This window comes from Babylonia areolata, chromosome 8 (genome assembly GCF_041734735.1).
Source record: "Babylonia areolata isolate BAREFJ2019XMU chromosome 8, ASM4173473v1, whole genome shotgun sequence".
Taxonomy (NCBI): domain Eukaryota; kingdom Metazoa; phylum Mollusca; class Gastropoda; order Neogastropoda; family Buccinidae; genus Babylonia; species Babylonia areolata.
In genome coordinates, this window is record NC_134883.1 from 16,057,098 (window position 1) to 16,080,928 (window position 23,831).

At 41.2% G+C, this 23,831-nt stretch overlaps 1 protein-coding gene across 2 annotated transcripts; it reads left to right on the forward strand.

Annotated features, from left to right (window-relative positions):
* Positions 1-1,149: 1,149 nt before the first annotated feature.
* On the forward strand, positions 1,150-23,419 carry LOC143284572 (protein arginine N-methyltransferase 6-like). 2 transcript variants are annotated; one of them, XM_076591378.1, is made up of 13 exons: positions 1,150-1,254; positions 2,701-2,883; positions 3,394-3,459; positions 4,758-4,867; positions 6,328-6,428; positions 9,637-9,684; positions 10,067-10,135; positions 13,676-13,746; positions 14,174-14,256; positions 16,049-16,158; positions 18,734-18,843; positions 19,952-20,062; positions 23,215-23,419. In XM_076591378.1, exons 1-13 carry the CDS (start codon positions 1,223-1,225, stop codon positions 23,351-23,353), a joined length of 1,233 nt encoding a protein of 410 aa, XP_076447493.1. In that variant the 5' UTR covers positions 1,150-1,222; the 3' UTR covers positions 23,354-23,419. The 2 variants fall into 2 exon arrangements, with proteins under 2 accessions (XP_076447493.1, XP_076447492.1); XM_076591377.1 differs by lacking the exon at positions 1,150-1,254 and adding an exon at positions 1,995-2,493.
* Positions 23,420-23,831: the final 412 nt, after the last annotated feature.

The following is a 23,831-nucleotide window of genomic DNA, read 5'->3' on the forward strand; positions in this document are numbered from 1 at the left end:
GATCAGCGCCGTATTGAAACATTTCTGATGTGACTACAAATAATATCAATATTTAAACTAACTTGCTTCTGTACGCTATGAACCACTTTCTACAAGAATTCATTGAATCCTGTTAAGTCATGCAGATCATTACAAAAATTTTAAAATTTGCCATTGTTTATGTAAATTTCTCCTTTTTTTCCAATAGCATTTATGGGACTGTGCTGTAACATAAAAAAAAACACCCCAATATTGATTATATGAACTAAACTGTAAATTGGTATGTTACTTTTTGAAGTATTTCACAGCATACCAGACAATTCAAAGTAGTATATGTTTTGAATTATAATATGTGTGTGTGTGTGTATGGAGAGAGATTTTTAAGGATTAAAAAAAATTAATAATACAATTGACTGTAAAAATCAGTATCTTTAATTTGGCTTGTTATTTCATTTTGATAATGAAGCTGTACTTTCACATATGATGCGATTGTTGTTTTATGTATATTCATGTATGATTAATGTTTATTCATTTTTATAAATCTTTATGACTGTAATTCAGTCAGTTCAGTTACAGTCAGTTTAATTTCTTTCAGTTATCAAAGTGTGCAGGCTGATCCATTTATGCTGCAACATGAAGAAAAAAAAAGTGAAAAAGACAGAAGCCTGGCAATATTTGATCAAACAAATCTAAAGTTCCATAATGAGGGTCATATCCACAAATTTCACATCTGTTCAGTAAAATTGGTACAGTCATCTTATCAAATATATTATATCTAAGATACAGTTTATAAAACAGTTTTTCAATATTCAATGTTTTACACACATGCGCATGGACACATACACACACACACACACACACACAAGCACACACTGAAATGTTACTAAGTTGTGTAGACACCATATGGATGGTGACAGCATGAAGCACATGAGTTGTAATTTGTCATCATCAAAAGATAATGCCTTCCTTTCTCAGTCAGCCCTTGTCAGCGTGAAATCGGATAATAATGGGGGATAGTATCTCGATACAAGTGTCGGAATCAGCTATCGGAGTACTGCACTGACGAGCGCAGACACGACAGTGCTGACAGTGGTGCTGTGGCACAGGCCCCACACGCCTTCATCACCACCCCTCTTTCTCTGTGTCGCTCTCCCATCACCACCCCAAAGTTCTCTTCCTCTTTCCCTCTTCGCCGAGTTTTGTGTCAAACCTCCCGGAAGGCTCAGTCCCAATTTTGTTGATCATGGATACCGGGGGTGCATCCGTCATTGTTCCGTATGTTTATTGTATTGTGTTTGTTGTGTTTGTTAATGCTTTGCTCAGGGATTTTTTTTTTTTTTTTTTTTACACGGAAAAGAAAGAGCAGTAAAGCATCCTAAATTTCTGGAGCTGAATTTTGGCTTCTAAAGTGGGACGGAATGAACGGTAACGTCGCAGTTTAGCATCCTAAATTCCTGGAGCTGGTAAGGAGGGGTACATGGTTAACTACTAGAGCAGCGGCTGGCAGTAGGGATACTTTAATGTAATTGTTTGAACTCATTATGTTCTGTTAACCATTCAGTCCATCCTCCCCACGGCCTGTGGGTGTTCGTCCGTGTGAGTGGGAAGTGCGGGAAGCCGGGGGGTACACGTGTGTACGTGTGTTTATATGTCCGTGTTGTGTCACGGTGTGAATGTGTCTGTGGATGACTGTTTCAGATCTCTAATTCCTTCAGTTGTAATTATCTTTTTCGCCCTCTCAATGCCTCTCTCCACGGACTTATAAATATCGCAAGTCCGTGCCTATCTCGCTCTCAGTTTGTCTGTCTAGCGCGCACGCATGAGTATCGTCTGTCATGCACACCAGAGTTGCCATACCACGTGATCACAATCGGGCTGCCAGTGCACGTGCTGTAGGTGAGGAGAGGTGGCTGAGTGCCAGACGAGTTATTCCTTGTTGTTTTCTTTTCCTGCTTACCGTGCTTTCTCCTCTGCCAGACACACCTCTTCCAACGTCAGTTTTGTGCACAGCACCGCAGAACTGATTGATGAAAAGCTAAGGGAAAGATGGAACTGCGTGTCGACTTCACCGTCTGTGGATGTGACGTCCACCATGCAGTTTTGCTTGCAAGAAACGGTCCTTGGTCTGCTGAAATTTGCTTTCGTTTTGTGAATTATCCGTTCAGTATGGAATTTATTTGGAGAAAATTGGTACACTGACTCAAGTCCTGCTATTTCTGGAACCAGAAAACAAGTTTCAATAAAATTCAAACGAAACTCACTCAAAAAAACAAAGTAAGCCTTTGTGAAGCAAGCCGTAAAATACACAACAACATTGAGCAGAATTTCGAGAAGACGAATATGTACTCTTATGTGTCGTGTGTCAAAGACAAAGACTGTAATTCCAGTGAAAATAGACATCCAAAGTTCTCCACCCTTACTGTTGAGAGGAGGGAACAGAGAGGGGTATATGAAGTGAGGAAAAATGTTGTCTCTCGGGAGGTCCGAGGCCAGTGGCTTCTGTGCAGTGCTATTGTAAGCATCTGTGGTACATTTCCTCTGTTTCCTACGTCTGTGTAAGAAAATTGAAAACTACTCACCATGTTGTTCATGGCAGTGCTGCTTCTGGCGCCTTATTGTCCTCCTTTTTGTCTTCCACACACCTGTGTGCTGCTTCAATGGCCTACTATGTTTTATTATCAAATAAATTTGGTTTGCAGATTACTTTTTGTCTTTCCTCAGGATAAGGCTGACCACTGATGCTGGTGATGGAAGCACTCTTGAACAACAACAAGAAGAGCAACAGCAACAACTACAACACGAGCAACAACAACTACAACAACAACAGCTGCCTGCAGATGAAGGCACTAACAGTTCATCAGTTCTCTCATGCGAAGTCGGGGACGCTGATGTTAATTATTTCAAGTAAGTGTATATGTCAGTGTATGTGTGTGTGTGTGTGTGTATGTGTGTCACTATATGTGTGTGTGTGTGTGTCACTGTGTGTGTGTGTTTGTGTGAGAGAGTATGTGTGTGTGTGTCACTGTGTGTGTGAGTGTGTTTGAGAGAGAGAGAGTGTGTGTGTGTACCTTGATATATCTAGATGTGTATGTGGACCTTGTTACTTTGACATCTTTTAGGCTAATGTGTTTCTTTCTGCACACAAATTGTCAATAGTATCCCGCTTTACAGGTAAAACAGAATTGATGTGGTTTATTACTCTGTGTGTGTGTGTGTGTGTGTGTGTGTGTGTGTGTGACATTAAGTGACATAGAGCATTCAGCATTCATAAAATTTTCACAAACATGTGTGAATTATATGTGTTTAATTTATCTGTGTGTGTATGTACACTTGAGTGTGTGAATGTTTGTGTGTGTGTGTGTGCATTTATGTATGTGTATGTATGTGCATATGTGTGTGTGTGTGTGTGAACAGAAGCTACAGTTCAATCCATGTCCATGAAGAGATGCTGGCGGATACCATCAGGACCAACGCTTACAGGTAATCTTGTATGTACATGTAGTCCAGGCCTTGAAGTTAGCTGTCTGTTCTGTGTGTACAGTTTGTTTTTGACTCATAGCTGCTGCTGTTTTCTAATTCTTTTATTTGTGTTGTTTTCTAATTCCATTTTCCAATGGTGCTAAATTCATTTTGCGAAGTATGTTCTCCTGTCGTATGATTAACAGTTATATTTTTAGGGTTCTGGTAACTCATAACATTGCAGCCCTGATGCTTTCAGACAAGAATGGATGGACTGCATGGTTATCAAACCTGTCCCCGTGATGTTTCTGGAACGAATACAGGAAGTTTCAGTTTCTCAAGGAGGCATCACTGTGTATGGACAAATCTATATACACTACACCACATCTGTTAGGCAGATGCTTGACAGCAGCATAACCCAACACCCTTGTCAGGCCTTGATTATATGCATATATACATATATAGAGAGAGATACGGATACGGATAGTTTATTCAATAAAGGCCATGGCCCCTCATGAAGGGGGTACAGTGAATCAACATTCAAAATCAAAACCTTACAAATTACAGAAGTGAATGATAAACTGCAAATGATAATCCACAAATTGGATAACGCACAACTAATAATAATTAACTAGATAATACACTGCGAAACGTAAAAGAATTAAAAAGTAAGTAATTGCTTCTGTATATATATATATAGAGAGAGAGAGACAGAGCGAGAGATTTGTGTAGTTATCAGAATGGATTTCTTTTACATAATTTTGCCAGAGGACAACACTCTTGTTACCATTGGTTCTTTTTCAGTGTGCCAAGTGTGTGCTGTTTTATTGTCTCATTCGAATGAGTAGACACTCAGTTTGATTTACCTGTCAAACTTGGGGAAAAAGGGTGAGAGCAGGATTCAAACCCAGGCCTTGACAGACACTGTATTGGCAGATATAACCGTTCTGCCACTTCGCTCCTGGAAAAGCATGAAATAATGTAGAATCTGCTACAAGGAAGAGTTGTCTCCTTGTCTCGGCCCAGAAATCTTGTTGATTCTGACCAGAAGATGTGTCTGTCTTTTTATGTGTGTACAGTGTAGCAATGCAGATTCATTGAGAAAGTGCAGCATTAGAGTGACCACCAGAACCCCTAAGAATTGTGGTAAAAAGGTCGGTTGGACTTCCAAGATTTTTTTAACTTACCAGAACCCCTGATTGTGTTATGACTTATTGAGAATTAACTTCATATTTTTCAGTGTTAGAGGAGTTCAGCAGAAACACTAATAACAGGGGAACGAAAGCAGTCATCAGCGCTGTGATGTGTGTGTGTGTCAGATGGGCAATACTGAAGAACTACCGCGACCTGTACAGGCGCTGTGTCCTTGACATTGGGGCAGGCACGGGCATCCTCAGTGTCTTCGCTGTTCAGGCCGGAGCCAAGAAAGGTAGGGTGACATTGACACAGGTACTGGTCGTATGGAGTATTGCATGGATTGTGTGTGTGGATGTATGTGTGAACATGTTTGTGTGTGTGTGTGCAGGTGTGTGAGCATTTTTGTGTGTGTGTGTGTGTGCGCGTGCATGAGTTTGCCCATGTGTTTGTGTGTGTGTGTGTGTGTGTGTGCTGGTCTTCATTTTGATTTGCTGCATCTTTTTTTTATTCATTGTCAAGAGTGTTCAAGATACTGATGGCTGTGTTAAATGGGTTAAATTAAATGTTCTCTGTGTGTGTGTGTTTGTTGTTGTTTTGTGTGTGTGTGCGTGTGTGTGTGTGTGTGTGTGTGCGCGCGAGCATAGAATATATTTATATATTCTCCATTTCATACTTTTTGGTAGTATTATAGATTACAAATGTCCACACTGTTAACTGCTGTTGCCACACCAGTCAGTCATTGTTATTTCAGTTATTATCTGTTGTTTACATTGATTTTAATGTTGCTTTTCTCAGTACAATGATATATATGCATACATATATGCATACATCAATGTATATGTATTTAGATATATGTATACATGTATATATTTGCAAGGACAAATAGTCAGGTAATGTTCCCATGGGGTTTACTTCATTCTTTAAGCTTTTACTTTATACTAGGGCTTCATCACAGTGTCCAACACATAAAGACCAAAGTAAGTCACCTTATCAACACCTTCCACGTGCAAACACATAAATATGCGCACACACATGCGAGCACACACTCTCACACACACTTACCCTCTCTCACACCACCCCACACATATACACTGGCATACAAAAGCTGGGCAACACTGAAGTGGGACCTAGAAGCACATTTCTACACCCCAGCCCTCGGCCCTCTTCAACATACACACCCACCAGAGACAAACACTCACCTCAGCTCTAATCGTCTCATATTTCTCCTCCTACAAAAAACATGTGCACGCCGTACACCTACCCCCACACACATCGCACAAACTTACAACACTCATGTTTTACATTTTTGTGCTTATTTCCTTATTTATCATCATTATTGTCTTTTTATTTCATTTTTATTTATTATTATTATTATCATCATCATCATCATCATCATTGTTATTATTGTTATTAATATCATCATCATGATCATTATCATTATTGTTATCTTTTTTTTCTTTTCTGTTTTTTTCCGTCAAGGTCTGACTAAGCGCATTGAGTTATGCTGCTGGTCAGGCATCTGCTTGGCAGATGTGGTGTAGCATATATGGATTTGTCCGAACACAGTGGCGCCTCCTTGAGCTACTGATACTGATACTGATACAACACTCACACACGCGCGCACACGCACGCACGCACGCACTTGTTCTTACATATATATATGTATGCATGTGTGTTTTGTATATATATATATATATATATATATATATGCATATACCTATGTTTAAAAGGCAGTGCACAATGTGTGGGCAGTGTACGCTATAGAGGCCAGTGCCATGGCCAGACACGCTCGTCAGGTGGTGCAGGAAAACAACATGGCCGACAGGATCCAGGTCATAGAGCAAAGGGCAGAGGTCAGAGAACAGTTGCAATGTATCACTGTTGTTTGTTGACAGCTGGTGTCTGTGAAACACATGTCTGTTGTGTTTTTCATGAAGCTTTTCTGCTTTGATATGTCTTCAGGGGAGTTGACAGTCAACATGGATGTTAGTGTGTGTGGGTGAGATTTTGTGGTTGTGCATGTGCACACGTACACATGCACATGTGCACACACGCACATGCGCGTGCACGCACACACACACACACACACTAGTTAGTAATTCTTCAGATCAATACATAAAAAAAATAATTGCATGCGTGCACACACACACACACACACACACACACACACACACACATACACACACACACATGCACACTAATTAGTAATTCTTCAGAACTATATATAAAAGAAATAATGTCCAACCATTCATGGTCTTTGTTCAAAATTGCTTAATCCCTGTTAAATAGTCCAGTAGGAGTGTTTCTATAATGCGATCTCCAGATATTGAATTTTACTTTTGTTGTTGTTCATGTTGTTAATCGCTGTTGAACATAATGTTTACTGATCATTGATTCCACTGTTCTAGTTTATCCTTTCTCTGTATATTCCCCTTTTAATTACACATACTTAACTGTGACCCAACTAGTGCAGACTCGGGCAGGGGTCTGACATTCCTGTCCTGTGCAAACTACTATCTGCCTATGTGGAGAAAACGAAAGCAACTATGGCCGATAACCTCCCGGAAGTAGGTAACCTCCCCTTTGTCCCGCTGGCTAGCGCCCTCTTTTTCCGGCAGCAGAAAATTTCCTTTAACCACCACCCCAGCCCCCACTCCCACTTCCCATACACAAACACACACACACAAGACATGTCTGATCTCACTTTAAGTGAAAAGACATCAAATGAAGGAAGGAATTGCACATGCACACACACACACAAACACACACATTACTAGTTACACATATTTTAACACATACGCACTTGCTTACACACTCATGTATACACATATACACAAAAACACACTCACTGTATATTTTGCACTCAACTTGCAGGGACATGTACTTAGTGCATGCATTAAATTATCAGTGCTGGTGGCTTCATGCATATTTACAGATCAAAAAGTATGTCAACAGCAAGAAGACAGTCCAGCACAAATACTGTTCCTACGGCTTATATATTTTGAAATAGAAGTACATTCTTTGAACTTGATATGAACTTATGTTTCCTGTGTTTTGTTCCATATTTTGTTGTTATTTTTGTTGTTGTGTGTGTTCACTGACATTGTATTAATGTTTTTTGACTCACTTGTGTAAACAAAGTGAGTCTATGTTTTAACCCGGTGTTCGGTTGTCTGTGTGTGTGTCCGTGGAAAACTTTAACATTGCCATTTTCTCTGCAAATACTTTGTCAGTGACACCAAATTTGGCATAAAAATAGGAAAAAATCAGTTCTTTCCAGTCATCTTGTTTAAAATGATATTGCACCTCTAGAATGGGCACAAAAAAATTTTAAAAAAGAAGCCAAATTATATGCAGACTGCATTTACAGTTATATTTATATTTTTTTTATTCTCTAAACTTGGCACTTTGATCTGATATCCTGACACAACAACAAGAGCAGTCATTTTTATCATTTTTTGTTCAAACAGGAACTTCTTTTGCTAAGCATGGAAGTTATATTTATTTTGCAAACGTTTTGGTGCAGATAGTAAAAAAGGGAAATTAATCTGTAATTAATGCTAGGGGGTTTAATTTGCTTTAAACTGATCTTTCTCATCTTAAACATTACATTTTGAAATTATACCCAATACATAAAAAGCTTGTGTGTTTTACTCTCAGTGTACAGGGCCTTCACTATGTTCATTCGCCCAAGTGGTCTTTTTCGGAAAAATACTAAAATCAATACGACAAGTGGACTTTATAGATCTATTGGCTGAGCCCTGAAGGTCATGGGCAAAAATCAGTTGCGTACACATATTTATACATATTCAAAGCGCGTGCTCATATTCTTCACGAACGCGAATGATGCCATTTTGTTTCAAGTTGTTGACCTGCCCATTCAATCCTAGATTCAATCGACAATACACGATAACATGTGATGGAAAGTTGGAGGAGACCGTCAAATATTTATTCAAAGACAGATTTGTGAACACCTCATCACTTACTGGATTATGCCCCAAACTGCCATAAAGATATCCATAGAATCAGTCGGAATTCACAGTTAAAAATAATAAACCATGAGAGTTAAGAGTTAATACCCTTGAATTGATGAAACGCAAGTCCTTTTCACTTCATACAACGTTTAGAAGTACTTGTACTTTGCTCTACATGTTATTAGTTTAACAAAATACTCAATTTTGATATCAACTTTAAAACTATAAAACTAGAATGAACATAAAAGAGAAATTGAATGGACCGTGTCAACCGGGTGTAACTAAACTTGTACATCTATCTAGATCGAGAGAAAACGGCTAAATGTTGCAGTGTGATTGCGGCGATAGCCACGTTTCCTTTACCGCGGACTTAAAAAGAATTTTTAATTGTCCTTAAAGATTTTTTGAATACATCAGAATAATATGATTTGAATAGCGTTCTCACTGCAGATACCGCAATAGATTTATCGCCCTTTAAAAAAAAGCATGTTTAATTATTATATTTTTGAACATCAGTTAAGGAGCCACGATAGTGTAATGGATAAGACAGTTTCTTCTCATCCGAACATGCAGGGTTTTAATCTGCCATTAGGACTTTTTTCTTTTCCCTTTTTCTTTTCCCTTTTTCTTTTAACCCGAAGCTTTATAATAACAAATACAGAACACATTTTAACGATTAGTTTTTTTTTAAGTGTATCACAAGTGAGTCTTGAAGGCCTTGCCTCTCTTGTCTTAATTAGCAGGGTCATTATTGTCATTTGCCCAAAAGCATTCTGTTCGGTTTGTTTTACTTTAGTGTGAGGGAGTGTAGGGAACTGTCCAAGGGAGACAAACTAGTTAGTTTTGGTAAGATATTTAGGTTTTATAGGGGGAGCGGAGTTTTTTAATAGACTGATGGCTACACAACTAAGCATGTTTGAATTGTTGAATACTTTGGATGACCACAGAGCAGCAGTAAGACATAAGGTACCTCAGCAACAGTGTGATCATTCAGAAAGGGATGTGATGGAGGTCATCTTTGAACATTGAAGAAAAATATCTCTGGCGAACAGTCTTGCAAACACTGTTTTATTTTTCTCTCCCACAGGATGCTGACCTTCCAGAAAAAGTGGACGCCATCATCAGTGAATGGATGGTGAGTTTGGTGGTGGTTGGTGTGTGCGTGTGTGTGTGTGTGTGTGCGCGCGCGTACGTGTGCACACACTTGTGTGTGTGGAGGGGGTTTGCTTGCTGGTTTGTGGTGTGGTGGGGTGGGTACAGTTCAGGTTGAATGCTAGTGAGCCCTGGACAATGTTATTATTCAGTCTTCAGTAATTCAACGTGCAGCTCAGCAGATATCCTGTGAACTCATGCATATTGGACATACGTGAACACAAGCAGGCACCCATGCATGATGCATGCACACATACATACACCACAGGCATAAGCAATAATTTTTTCAGAACTGTGATAATAAGCACACATCAAATAACAGACATTCAGTTGTTCAGATACTTATGTGCTTTGTATATTTTCAGGGCTACTGTTTGTTTTACGAGTCCATGCTTCCGTCAGTATTGAAGGCACGTGACAGGTTCCTCAAACCGGTCAGTACCACTTGTGCAAGTCACACTGTCAACTTGGATACTGATGCAGTGGGAATATAGACAGCTTTCTGAGCATAATTATTTGTATTGGTATTTCATTTTATCACAACAGATTTCTCTGTGTGAAATTCGGGCTGCTCTCCCAAGGGAGAGCATGTCGCTACAGTACAGCGCCACCCATTTTTTTGGTATTTTTTCTTGCGTGCAGTTTTATTTATTTTTCCTATCGAGGTGGATTTTTCTACAGAATTTTGCCAGGAACAGCCCTTTTGTTGCCATGGGTTCTTTTACATGTGCTAAGTGCATGCTGCACACAGGACCTCGGTTTATCATCTCATCCGAATGACTAGTGTCCAGACTGCCACTCAAGGTCTAGTGGAGGGGAGAAAATATCGGCGGCTGATACAGAAAGCTTCAAAATATTTTGCTGTGAATGTAAATCTGAAGAACTAATTTGGAGCATAAGTAAGTAAGAGTGAATATTAAGTAGAGGAACATCTTTCAATGATAATTCAATTTGTTAATGACAATAGAAGGAACATCTTTCAATGATGGTTCAATTTGTTAATGACAATAGAAGGAATATAGGAGTAGTACTTGTTAACCCAAAAAAAAGTTGTCAGTGACATTCATACAGTAAGATTACACACATGAGTATTTAATCTGTAGAGACCACTTAAGACTGCTCCAGAAGACTTAAGTTACACATGAGAAATCTGTTGGAATGTCACATTTCTGATAGCTGCCAGAGGGAAAAAAAAGTGTGTTTATATGTAATCAGTTATGTGTGTTAGCACGTATTTTGTGTATCTGTATCTAATTCCTAGTCGTTTTTTCACAGGGTAAAACTGCTGAGTGTTATATACAAACCATTTCTGCTCTAAACCACAAAATTAGTTTTATATCCAGAATTAGAACATTTAATGGTATGACAACAGTAAATGTGTTACTCTTCTGAAACAGAGAACTAATTAGGGTTTCTGTGCTGTCTTGTGGTGACAGTTAGCACTAGTGTTACTGTGACGTTGGATTTCTGTGCTGTCTTGTGGTGACAGTTAGCACTGGTGTTACTGTGACGTTGGATTTCTGTGCTGTTTTGTGGTGACTGTTAGCACTGGTGTTACAGTTAACTAGGGTTTCTGTGCTGTTTTGTGGTGACAGTTAGCACTGGTGTTACAGTGACATAGGGTTTCTGTGCTGTTTTGTGGTGACAGTTAGCACTGGTGTTACTGTGACGTAGGGTTTCTGTGCTGTTTTGTGGTGACTGTTAGCACTGGTGTTACAGTGACATAGGGTTTCTGTGCTGTTTTGTGGTGACTGTTAGCACTGGTGTTACTGTGACGCAGGGTTTCTGTGCTGTTTTGTGGTGACTGTTAGCACTGGTGTTACTGTGACGTAGGGTTTCTGTGCTGTTTTGTGGTGACAGTTAGCACTGGTGTTACTGTGACGTAGGGTTTCTGTGCTGTTTTGTGGTGACAGTTAGCACTGGTGTTACTGTGATGCAGGGTTTCTGTGCTGTTTTGTGGTGACAGTTAGTACTGGTGTTACTGTGACATAGGGTTTCTGTGCTGTTTTGTGGTGACTGTTAACACTGGTGTTACTGTGACGTAGGGTTTCTGTGCTGTTTTGTGGTGACAGTTAGCACTGGTGTTACTGTGACGTTGGATTTCTGTGCTGTTTTGTGGTGACAGTTAGCACTGGTGTTACTGTGACGTAGGGTTTCTGTGCTGTTTTGTGGTGACAGTTAGCACTGGTGTTACTGTGATGCAGGGTTTCTGTGCTGTTTTGTGGTGACAGTTAGTACTGGTGTTACTGTGACATAGGGTTTCTGTGCTGTTTTGTGGTGACTGTTAGCACTGGTGTTACTGTGACGTAGGGTTTCTGTGCTGTTTTGTGGTGACAGTTAGCACTGGTGTTACTGTGACGTTGGATTTCTGTGCTGTTTTGTGGTGACAGTTAGCACTGGTGTTACAGTGACCTAGGGTTTCTGTGCTGTTTTGTGGTGACTGTTAGCACTGGTGTTACAGTTAACTAGGGTTTCTGTGCTGTTTTGTGGTGACAGTTAGCACTGGTGTTACTGTGACCTAGGGTTTCTGTGCTGTTTTGTGGTGACTGTTAGCACTGGTGTTACTGTGACGCAGGGTTTCTGTGCTGTTTTGTGGTGACAGTTAGCACTGGTGTTACAGTTAACTAGGGTTTCTGTGCTGTTTTGTGGTGACAGTTAGCACTGGTGTTACTGTGACGTTGGATTTCTGTGCTGTTTTGTGGTGACAGTTAGTACTGGTGTTACTGTGACCTAGGGTTTCTGTGCTGTTTTGTGGTGACAGTTAGCACTGGTGTTACTGTGACGTTGGATTTCTGTGCTGTTTTGTGGTGACAGTTAGCACTGGTGTTACTGTGACGTAGGGTTTCTGTGCTGTTTTGTGGTGACAGTTAGCACTGGTGTTACAGTTAACTAGGGTTTCTGTGCTGTTTTGTGGTGACAGTTAGCACTGGTGTTACTGTGACGTTGGATTTCTGTGCTGTTTTGTGGTGACAGTTAGCACTGGTGTTACTGTGACCTAGGGTTTCTGTGCTGTTTTGTGGTGACAGTTAGTACTGGTGTTACTGTGACGCAGGGTTTCTGTGCTGTTTTGTGGTGACTGTTAGCACTGGTGTTACTGTGATGCAGGGTTTCTGTGCTGTTTTGTGGTGACAGTTAGCACTGGTGTTACTGTGATGCAGGGTTTCTGTGCTGTTTTGTGGTGACAGTTAGTACTGGTGTTACTGTGACATAGGGTTTCTGTGCTGTTTTGTGGTGACTGTTAGCACTGGTGTTACAGTTAACTAGGGTTTCTGTGCTGTTTTGTGGTGACAGTTAGCACTAGTGTTACTGTGACGTTGGATTTCTGTGCTGTTTTGTGGTGACAGTTAGCACTGGTGTTACTGTGACCTAGGGTTTCTGTGCTGTTTTGTGGTGACTGTTAGCACTGGTGTTACTGTGACGTTGGATTTCTGTGCTGTTTTGTGGTGACAGTTAGCACTGGTGTTACTGTGACATAGGGTTCCTGTGCTGTTTTGTAGTGACAGTTAGTGCTGGTGTTACTGTGACGTAGAGTTTCTGTGCTGTTTTGTGGTGACAGTTAGTACTGGTGTTACAGTTAACTAGGGTTTCTGTGTGATGTTTTGTGGTGACTGTTAGTACTGGTGTTACTGTGACGTAGGGTTTCTGTGCTGTTTTGTGGTGACAGTTAGCACTGGTGTTACTGTGACGCAGGGTTTCTGTGCTGTTTTGTGGTGACTGTTAGTACTGGTGTTACTGTGACGTAGGGTTTCTGTGCTGTTTTGTGGTGACTGTTAGCACTGGTGTTACTGTGACGTAGGGTTTCTGTGCTGTTTTGTGGTGACAGTTAGCACTGGTGTTACTGTGACGTTGGATTTCTGTGCTGTTTTGTGGTGACAGTTAGCACTGGTGTTACAGTGACGTAGGGTTTCTGTGCTGTTTTGTGGTGACTGTTAGCACTGGTGTTACTGTGACGCAGGGTTTTGTTGATGTATCAGGGAGGGCTGATGTTTCCGTGCAAGGCAACTCTGTACCTAGCGCCTATACATGATGAAGATTATCTCCACAGGCAAGTTGTCTCCTTGCTTTTTTGATTTTTTTATTTTCTTATTTTATAGTTTAGATGCTGCTTTCCTTTCTTCTTTTTTACCCATACAACATAGATTTTATTTTTCTTCTTCTTTTGCATTCATGGCCTGCAGCTCCCACATTCATATTGAGTGGGTTTTGTGGGTTTGTGTTTGAGAGTGTGTGTGTATGCGTGCACGCGTGTGTGCGTGCGTGTGCATGTGTGTGTGCATGTGCATGTGAATACATACAAATATGAATGTTGAATATTTATAATCATATTCACCCATTTCCCACCACCATACTCACACTCTCTCTCTCTCACACGCACCCACACACACACGCACCCACACACACACACACGCACACACACACACACACACACATTAAAAACAGCCCACTACACAGTGGCTCACATCTGTCCACAGGCTGGAGTTCTGGGGAGAGGTAAAGAATCTGTACAAAGTGTCCATGGAAACCATGGCAGCAGCGGCTCATGCCTGTCTCACAGGTGAGTGAACTGGTTACCTGTCTCCTTCCTGACCCTTACAGCCCAGTCCTGGCTGACCCAAGTGCACAGTCTTCCTTTTCTTTTTGTTAACCCTTTAATGGCACTGTTGACGTAAAGCATGCATCATAGGACACACACAGATGCTGTGCTGTGTTGATGCACAGCATACATCATAGAACACACAGGTGTTATGCTGTGTTGATGTACAGCATACATCATAGAACACACAGGTGTTGTGCTGTGTTGATGTACAGCATACATCATAGAACACAGGTGTTAACGCTGTGTTGATGTACAGCATACATCATAGGACGCACAGGTGTTATGCTACGGCATACATCATAGAACACACAGGTATTGTGCTGTGTTGATGTACAGCATACATTATAGAACACACAGGTGTTATGCTGTGTTGATGTACAGCATACATCATAGAACACACAGGTGTTATGCTGTGTTGATGTACAGCATACATCATAGAACACACAGGTGTTATGCTGTGTTGATGTACAGCATACATCATAGAACACACAGGTGCTATGCTGTGTTGATGTACAGCATACATCGTAGAACACACAGGTGCTATGCTGTGTTGATGTACAGCATGCATGTGAAGTGACGTGTGATGTTAGTTCTGTGTTTCTGTGCTGTGTGATGTGAACTGACATATGATATTAGTTCTGTGTGTTCCTGTGCTGTGTGATGTGAAGTGACGTGTGATGTCAGTTCTGTGATGTGAAGTGACGTGTGATGTGAAGTGACGTATGATGTTAGTTCTGTGTGTTCCTGTGCTGTGTGATGTGAAGTGACGTGTGATGTTAGTTCTGTGTGTTCCTGTGCTGTGTGATGTGAAGTGACGTATGATGTTAGTTGTGTGTTCCTGTGCTGTGTGATATGAAGTGACGTGTGATGTTAGTTCTGTGTTCCTGTGCTGTGTGATGTGAAGTGACATATGATGTTAATTCTGTGTGTTCCTGTGCTGTGTGATGTGAAGTGACGTGTGATGTTAGTTCTGTGTGTTCCTGTGCTGTGTGATGTGAAGTGCTGTGTGATGTTAGTTCTGTGATGTGAAGTGATGTATGATGTCGGTTCTGTGTTCCTGTGCTGTGTGATGTGAAGTGACATGTGATGTTAGTTCTGTGTGTTCCTGTGCTGTGTGATGTGAAGTGACATGTGATGTTAGTTCTGTGATGTGAAGTGATGTGTGTTGTCGGTTCTGTGTTCCTGCGCTGTGTGATGTGAAGTGACATGTGATGTCAGTTCTGTGATGTGAAGTGACGTATGATGTTAGTTCTGTGTTCCTTTGATGTGAAGTGACGTGTGATGTTAGTTCTGTGATGTGAAGTGACGTGTGATGTTAGTTCTGTGTTCCTGTGATGTGAAGTGACGTGTGATGTTATTTCTGTGTTCCTGTGCTGTGTGATATGAAGTGACGTATGATGTTAGTTGTGTGTTCCTGTGCTGTCTGATATGAAGTGACGAATGATGTTAGTTCTGTGTTCCTGTGCTGTGTGATGTGAAGTGACGTATGATGTTAGTTGTGTGTTCCTGTGCTGTCTGATATGAAGTGACGAATGATGTTAGTTCTGTGTTCCTGTGCTGTGTGATATGAAGTGACGAATGATGTTAGTTCTGTGTTCCTGTGATGTGAAGTGACGTGTGATGTTATTTCTGTGTTCCTGTGCTGTGTGATATGAAGTGACGTATGATGTTCTGTGATGTGAAGTGACGTATGATGTTAGTTCTGTGATGTGAAGTGACGTGTGATGTTAGTTCTGTGTGTTCCTGTCAGCTGACGCCGACATCAGAGCCATACCTGTTGAGGCTGTTCAGGCCCATGCTGCCCAGGTGTGCTGTCTGGATCTCACATCTGCATTGTGCACTGACCTAGAACATATTCAGGTACGTTATGATGATGATGATGATATGGATACTTATATAGTGCCTGTCCTCGGTCAGAGACCAAGCTCTAAGCGCTTTACAAACTCGGTGTCATTTGCACAACAGGCTGCCTACCTGGATAGAGCCGACTGAAGGCTGATCGGGTGCTCATCATTCATTTCCTGTGTCATTCGATCAAGTTTCAGTCATGCACACATACACACTCATACAGACATGTAACATTTTACGTGTATGACTGTTTTGTTTATTTACCCTGCCATGCAGGCAGGCATACTCCATTTTCAGGGATGTGCATGCTGGGTATGTTCTTGTTTCAATAACCCATCAAATGCTGACATAGATTGCATATATGTTGACCTGGTAGATTGGAAAAAATTTCACCCTTTACTCACCAGGTGCCATTACTGAGATTCGAACCCAGGACCCTTAGATTCAACCGATTCATCCAGTGCGCATGTAAATAACAGGCACATTGGAATAAACTCAGACACCTCCTCAAAAGGTGTATCAATGTCTTTCAATCCCTACCAATGGACTTTTTTTCCCTGTTTTTTTTTTTTCACGTTTGATGTGTGCTGATACTACATAATCTTGTTTGTTTAGTGTTGTTTTTTTCATCATATGCATTTATTTTTACCAGCATGCAAGTATGACAGCTGCTTCCTCTCTGTGTGGGCATTTCAGTGTCTGCAGTCATGTGCTACAGAGTGTTCATGCATGTGTGTGTCCATGCATGATTTCAAAGCATATGAATATGATAATGTATTCATGTTCCCATACAATATTTATGAACTTGTTGACATCTTTCCCATAAAAGATAAATGTCATTACAAGAAATGTGTGTGATTTCATCAAAGTGTACTGAAACATACGTGGGTGAAGTGGTCTTTTTATGCTGTTTTCAATATTTTGAACTTCATTTGAATTTTATGTCTCGTGTGGATTGAGCAAGGCGTGAGTGAATTGGTCTTTTTAATGTTGTTTTAACGCATTCAAAACCAGGGAGTTCCATCCTCAAAGGCTTTCCTGCCATACTGGTTGGGAAACACGCAGGAAATATACTATGTCATCTGTTTTCTCCTCCAGATGGACATGTGTGGATACATCCAGAAATACTGAAGAAGTTAGTTCCCTTTGCTGCAGATTTGTTTTTTGTTGTTTGTTCTTTTTTTCTCTCAAGGCCGGACTGTGTGTTGGGTGTGGTGTAGCGTATATGGATTTGTCTGAACGCAGTGATGCCTCCTTGAGCTACTGATACTGATATGCGTATGTGGGGACATGGAAACCGTTTTATTGAGTCTTTGACTGGCTCTAAGGTATTCAGCTCTGAAATAGCACCTTTACAGTCAGATGGGCAATAAGGAATGTGATTTGATTTACGTGACATCAGACCATGTGGATTGTTTGACACAGCCCCTAAGGAACATGATTTATGTGACATCACACCATGTGGTTTGTTTGACACAGCCCCTAAGGAACATGATTTATGTGACATCACACCGTGTGGTTTGTTTGACACAGCCCCTAAGGAACATGATTTATGTGACATCAGACCATGTGGATTGTTTAACACAGCTTTTAACTCTCTCCATACGAACGGCGAAAGAGACGACGTTAACAGCGTTTCTCCCCAATTATTACCATCAAAATATTACAAGCGGAAGGCTCTTACACTGAAGAGGTGAATGTTGACAAAGAATACCACAATTCTGACTACAGAAGCTAAAGGTTGGGTCATTGAGACACCCACTGGACATCCGAGGCGTCTGGGTAGAGGAGAAGAGAGGACTGGCCGCACTGAGTGAGTTAAGGAACATGATTTATGTGACATCACACCATGTGGTTTGTTTGACACAGCCCCTAAGGAACATGATTTATGTGACATCACACCATGTGGATTGTTTGACACAGCTTCTAAGGAACATGATTTATGTGACATCAGACCATGTGGATTGTTTGACACAGCCTCTAAGGAACATGATTTATGTGACATCAGACCATGTGGATTGTTTGACACAGCCCCTAAGGAACATGATTTATGTGACATCAGACCATGTGGATTGTTTAACACAGCTTTTAACTCTCTCCATACGAACGGCGAAAGAGACGACGTTAACAGCGTTTCTCCCCAATTATTACCATCAAAATATTACAAGCGGAAGGCTCTTACACTGAAGAGGTGAATGTTGACAAAGAATACCACAATTCTGACTACAGAAGCTAAAGGTTGGGTCATTGAGACACCCACTGGACATCCGAGGCGTCTGGGTAGAGGAGAAGAGAGGACTGGCCGCACTGAGTGAGTTAAGGAACATGATTTATGTGACATCAGACCATGTGGATTGTTTGACACAGCTTCTAAGGAACATGATTTATGTGACATCAGACCATGTGGATTGTTTGACACAGCCTCTAAGGAACATGATTTATGTGACATCACACCATGTGGATTGTTTGACACAGCCCCTAAGGAACATGATTTATGTGACATCAGACTGTGTGGATTGTTTGACACAGCCCCTAAGGAACATGATTTATGTGACATGAGACCGTGTGGTTTGTTAACTGTCCACAGAGCCCCTTCACCTTCCGGTGTTTTGGCCACACCTCCATCACCGGCTTTGTCACCTGGTTCACCGTACACTTCCCTGGGGGATTCTCCCTCTCCACCTCGCCCTATGAACCGTGAGCCACCTCTCACCTGTGCACTGTTCGTTCTTTAGTTTAACGTCTTTTCACTGTAAGTGATATTAGACGAGGGAAGGAAAAAAATCGAGTGGGAGGAGTGGGGGGGGGGGGGAATTACTGTGTACGCATACGAGTAAGTGAAAGTGTGTGTGTGTGAAAATTATTGATTTAAGTTTTGTTAAAAAAAACAACAACAAAAAACATAACAATATAACATATTTCTAATGAAAAACCAACAACTATAACAGCGAACCAACTGGACTATTTAACAAGGAGTTGAAAAAGTCATACATTAGCAATGGACTGCTGAAGATCGTCAACACTGAAGATGATTTCAGTTCAGGGATTTGAGACTTTGCACTGTGTCTTCTGTGCAATGACTTATCATACTGCATTTATATCTGGGAGCAGAATTTGCCTTTTTTATCTAATCGAGACAGACTCTTATCACAACAAGCGAGCTGTGTGTCCAAGTTGGCTGTGAATCTTTCAAGATTTGATTTTAACAATCTGTTTTGCTCACAGATCATATGACTTATAGTAACAACACAACAACAACAACAACAAACCACAAGCAAGACTCAGTTCAATTCTGTTTTAGATCAGCAAAAGCCACGAAACACTGCACATTTATTGCTTTAGGCAAAAAATCAACAACAAAAAAAAGCAAAAAAAAAAAAAAGCAGTGCTCACAATGTGCAGTGCCTCTTCCTTCTCTTGCTAAAATATGTTCAGCTGATAATGTGCAAATTGCATCCTGGCTGCAGTCAGTATATGATATTTAGATATGAGAAGAAACTGTTCAATTTTGATCAAATCATGACAGCCGCCAGGGCTTGAGATTCATCCACAATATGTGCATGAAATAGCATCTTTCTCTCATTTGGGTGTCAATACATTGTTTCTTGTCCTGACAAATATGTTCAGTATGTCAAGTGCTGGTGAAGAATAATTTGTTTTATGCATACGTCAGGTGTTGGTGAACAATGTATTGTTTCATGCAGACGTCAAGTGTTGCTTCAGATTGTATTGTTCAGTGCATGCTTTCTTTCTCCATGTTTTATTTGATTGGAGAAGTGAACTTTTTCTCTTTCCCCCCCAACAGACAGACCCACTGGGCCCAGACAGTGCTGTACCTGCGCCACTCCTTACATGTGCAACAGGACACGGAGATCAGGGGAACCTTTCTCATGACACCTCACAAGTCTAATCACAGGTAATCACACCTTTCTCATGACACCTCACAAGTCCTGTCACAGGTAACCACACCTTTCTCATGACACCTCACAGGTCCTGTCAGGTAATCACACCTTTCTCATGACACCTCACAAGTTTGATCACAGTAACCACACCTTTCTCATGACACCTCACAAGTCTAATCACACGTAATCACACCTTTCCCATGACACCTCACAAGTCCTGTCACAGGTAATCACACCTTTCTCATGACACCTCACAAGTCTAATCACACGTAATCACATCTTTCCCATGACAACTCACAAGTCCTGTCACAGGTAATCACACCTTTCTCATGACACCTCACAAGTCTGATCACAGTAACCACACCTTTCTTATGACACCTCACAAGTCTAATCACAGGTAACCACACCTTTCTCATGACACCTCAAAGGTCCTGTCACAGGTAACCACACCTTTCTCATGACACCTCACAGGTCCTGTCACAGGTAACCACACCTTTCTCATGACAACTCACAAGTCCTGTCACAGGTAATCACACCTTTCTCATGACACCTCACAGGTCCTGTCACAGGTAACCACACCTTTCTCATGACACCTCACAAGTCTTGTCACAGGTAATCACACCTTTCTCATGACACCTCACAGGTCCTGTCACAGGTAATCACACCTTTCTCATGACACCTCACAAGTTCAGTCACAGGTAATCACACCTTTCCCATGACACCTCACAAGTCCTGTCACAGGTAATCACACCTTTCTCTTGACACCTCACAAGTCCTGTCACAGGTAATCACACCTTTCTCTTGACACCTCACAAGTCCTGTCACAGGTAATCACACCTTTCTCTTGACACCTCACAAGTCTGATCACAGAAACCACACCTTTCTCATGACACCTCAAGTCCTGTCACAGGTAATCACACCTTTCTCATGACACCTCACAAGTCTGATCACAGTAACCACACCTTTCTCATGACACCTCACAAGTCTAATCACAGGTAACCACACCTTTCTCATGACACCTCACAAGTCCTGTCACAGGTAATCACACCTTTCTCATGACACCTCACAAGTCTAATCACAGGTAACCACACCTTTCTCATGACACCTCACAAGTCCTGTCACAGGTAACCACACCTTTCTCATGACACCTCACAAGTACAGTCACAGATAGACACACCTTTTTCATGACACCTCAACTCCTGTCAGAGATAAACACATTACTGGGGCTATGTTGATGTTGGGGTGGGGGGATCAGGTGTTACAGAGGTCTGGCCACTATAGAATGCTTTGTAACTATGGCTGACGGATTGTATATCACTTTTCACTTTGCCGTAGCAAGCACAATACTGCATACATTGAGCTGAAAGACATATCAGAAAATAAAACCACCTTTGTTTGTTCCTGTGTTTCTTTTTTTGTGTGTAAGACTGACGGGCGCAATAGCCAAGTGGTTAAAGCGTTGGACTGTCAATCTGAGGGTCCCGGGTTCGAATCACGGTGACGGCGCCTGGTGGGTAAAGGGTGGAGATTTTTACGATCTCCCAGGTCAACATATGTCCAGACCTGATAGTGCCTGAACCCCCTTCGTGTGTAAATGCAAGCAGAAGATCAAATACACACGTGAAAGATCCTGTAATCCATGTCAGCGTTCGGTGGGTTATGGAAACAAGAACATACCCAGCATGCACACCCCCGAAAACGGAGTATGGCTGCCTACATGGCGGGGTAAAAACGGTCATACACGTAAAAGCCCACTCGTGTGCATACGAGTGAACGCAGAAGAAGAAGAAGAAGTGTGTAAGACAGCATGAGTGAAACTGATCGCCCAAAGTTTAGTTTCCTTCGCTCTTCAAAACGCAGCGCGGTAAACAAGTTTGCCAACGTCTGCTTCTGGTCTGAGAAGGTTGGTGACAAAAATAGGTTATGGACATTGCTCCTTACAACCAATCGACTTTAAGAGACCTATCAAATAAAAGATCACGTTCTCTCTACTTTACGTGGGCTAAGTTTCCAGTTGATATATTTTACTTGATTCATAAAAAAAAAGCCTCAAAATTTACCTATTTTTCTTGATGCTTTATTGTGCTTCCAGACAAAATAAATCTTCTGGTTAAACCCACCACTGAAAAATTTATTCTTTCATCTTTAAAATGCTTTTTAAAATGACCTGAAAGCTTTAAAGGAGCAGCGTCCCTGTAACAAAAAAGTGGAAACCTTTTATTTTTTATACCACTTATCAACTAGATCTATTTTTAGATCTGAGGTTTCACTGCCTGGCTTCAGGGAAGTTATGTGGGGGGGGGGGGGATGAAAAAAAATAATTTGGAAATCAACTTTACATTACTTATTTTATTAAGTATATGAATGATGTGTTTCATGATTTTAGTGAATATCATTTTCAGTTGTGAAACAATTTTCTTTCCGACAATGAAAGACAGCCAAGAACTCCGTCAAAATAGCAGACGAATTTTTCAGTGGAAAGTTCAATTGGTCTTGTTCAACTTTGTGATCACATAACCTACTTACTCTCTTTTCTTACTTCTGTTTTATTTCTCACACACACACACATGCACACTCACGCACACACACCCCCTTTTTTTTCTTTTTTTTAAACATCTAATATCACTGATAGTGAAAAAGACGCTAAACTAAAGAATGAACACACCCACACACCCACACACACATATATATATATATATATAGAGAGAGAGAGAGAGAGAGGAATCTCTCTCTCTCTCTCTCTCTCTATGTGTGTGTATATAAAAAAAATATATACTGTTTTTGCCCCATCATGTTGGCAGCCTTGTTCCAATTGGACGTGTGTGCAGGCTGTGTATTTTCTCGTTTCCATAACTCACTGATCACTGACATGGGTGATAGGGTTTTTATGTATGCATTTGTTCTGGAGTATGTGTATTCACACAGAGTGGGTTCAGGCACTAGCAGGTCTGCACATCTGTTGACTTGTTGAGATGTGGAAGATGTCTACCCTTTTTACCCATCAGGCACGGTGACTGTGATTTGAAACCAGGACCCTCAGATTTAAGTCCAGGGTTTTAACCATGTGGCTGTTGCAGCCAGCTTGACCTCCTCTCCCCCATCCCTTCTTTAACTGTTGTTCTGATGGTGGTAGGGCACTGGAGGTGTGTGCTGTTGCTGTGTGCAGGAGTATGGAGATCCAGCTGAAGTTTTCAGTGAGTGGTGACGAACGTCAGCACTGTCAGTCCTTCAGCCTCTGCCACACATATTCAGGGGGAGCTCACTGCCCTGATGCTGCAGCCCAATCGGCCAGTTCCCTCCCTTGACAGTGCTGTTTGGGGAACCATGTGCCCCAGTTTTCTGCCACTAAAGATTTAACTGCACACAGATAAGATGTGAGTATGTGTGTTATGTATGTGTGTATGTGTGCGAGTGTGTGTGGAGCTGTGTGTGTGTGTGTGTGTGGAGCTGAACACAACAGGAACCCTACAGAGGCGTTCCTTTCTGATGCGAAATTGTTTCAGTTTTTTTAGTCATACAGTGTTACTATGCACCTGTCTCTGAATACATCTTTTTGTCAGGCAAGAAAACATTTCTTAGAAACCAGAATGGGCAAAACAACCTTCCCCTCCTTCCCTGATAAACCCCCCCTCCAAAATATACAATGTATTATTTTGTTGCCTAATTTATTTCAAAATCTGAAGCCAGTTCAAGAAAATATTCAAAACTATTTCAGAACTGAAAGGATTTGTTTATGCAACATTTCCTTCTTGGGAGATTTAAGCAGTAATTGTAAAAAAACAA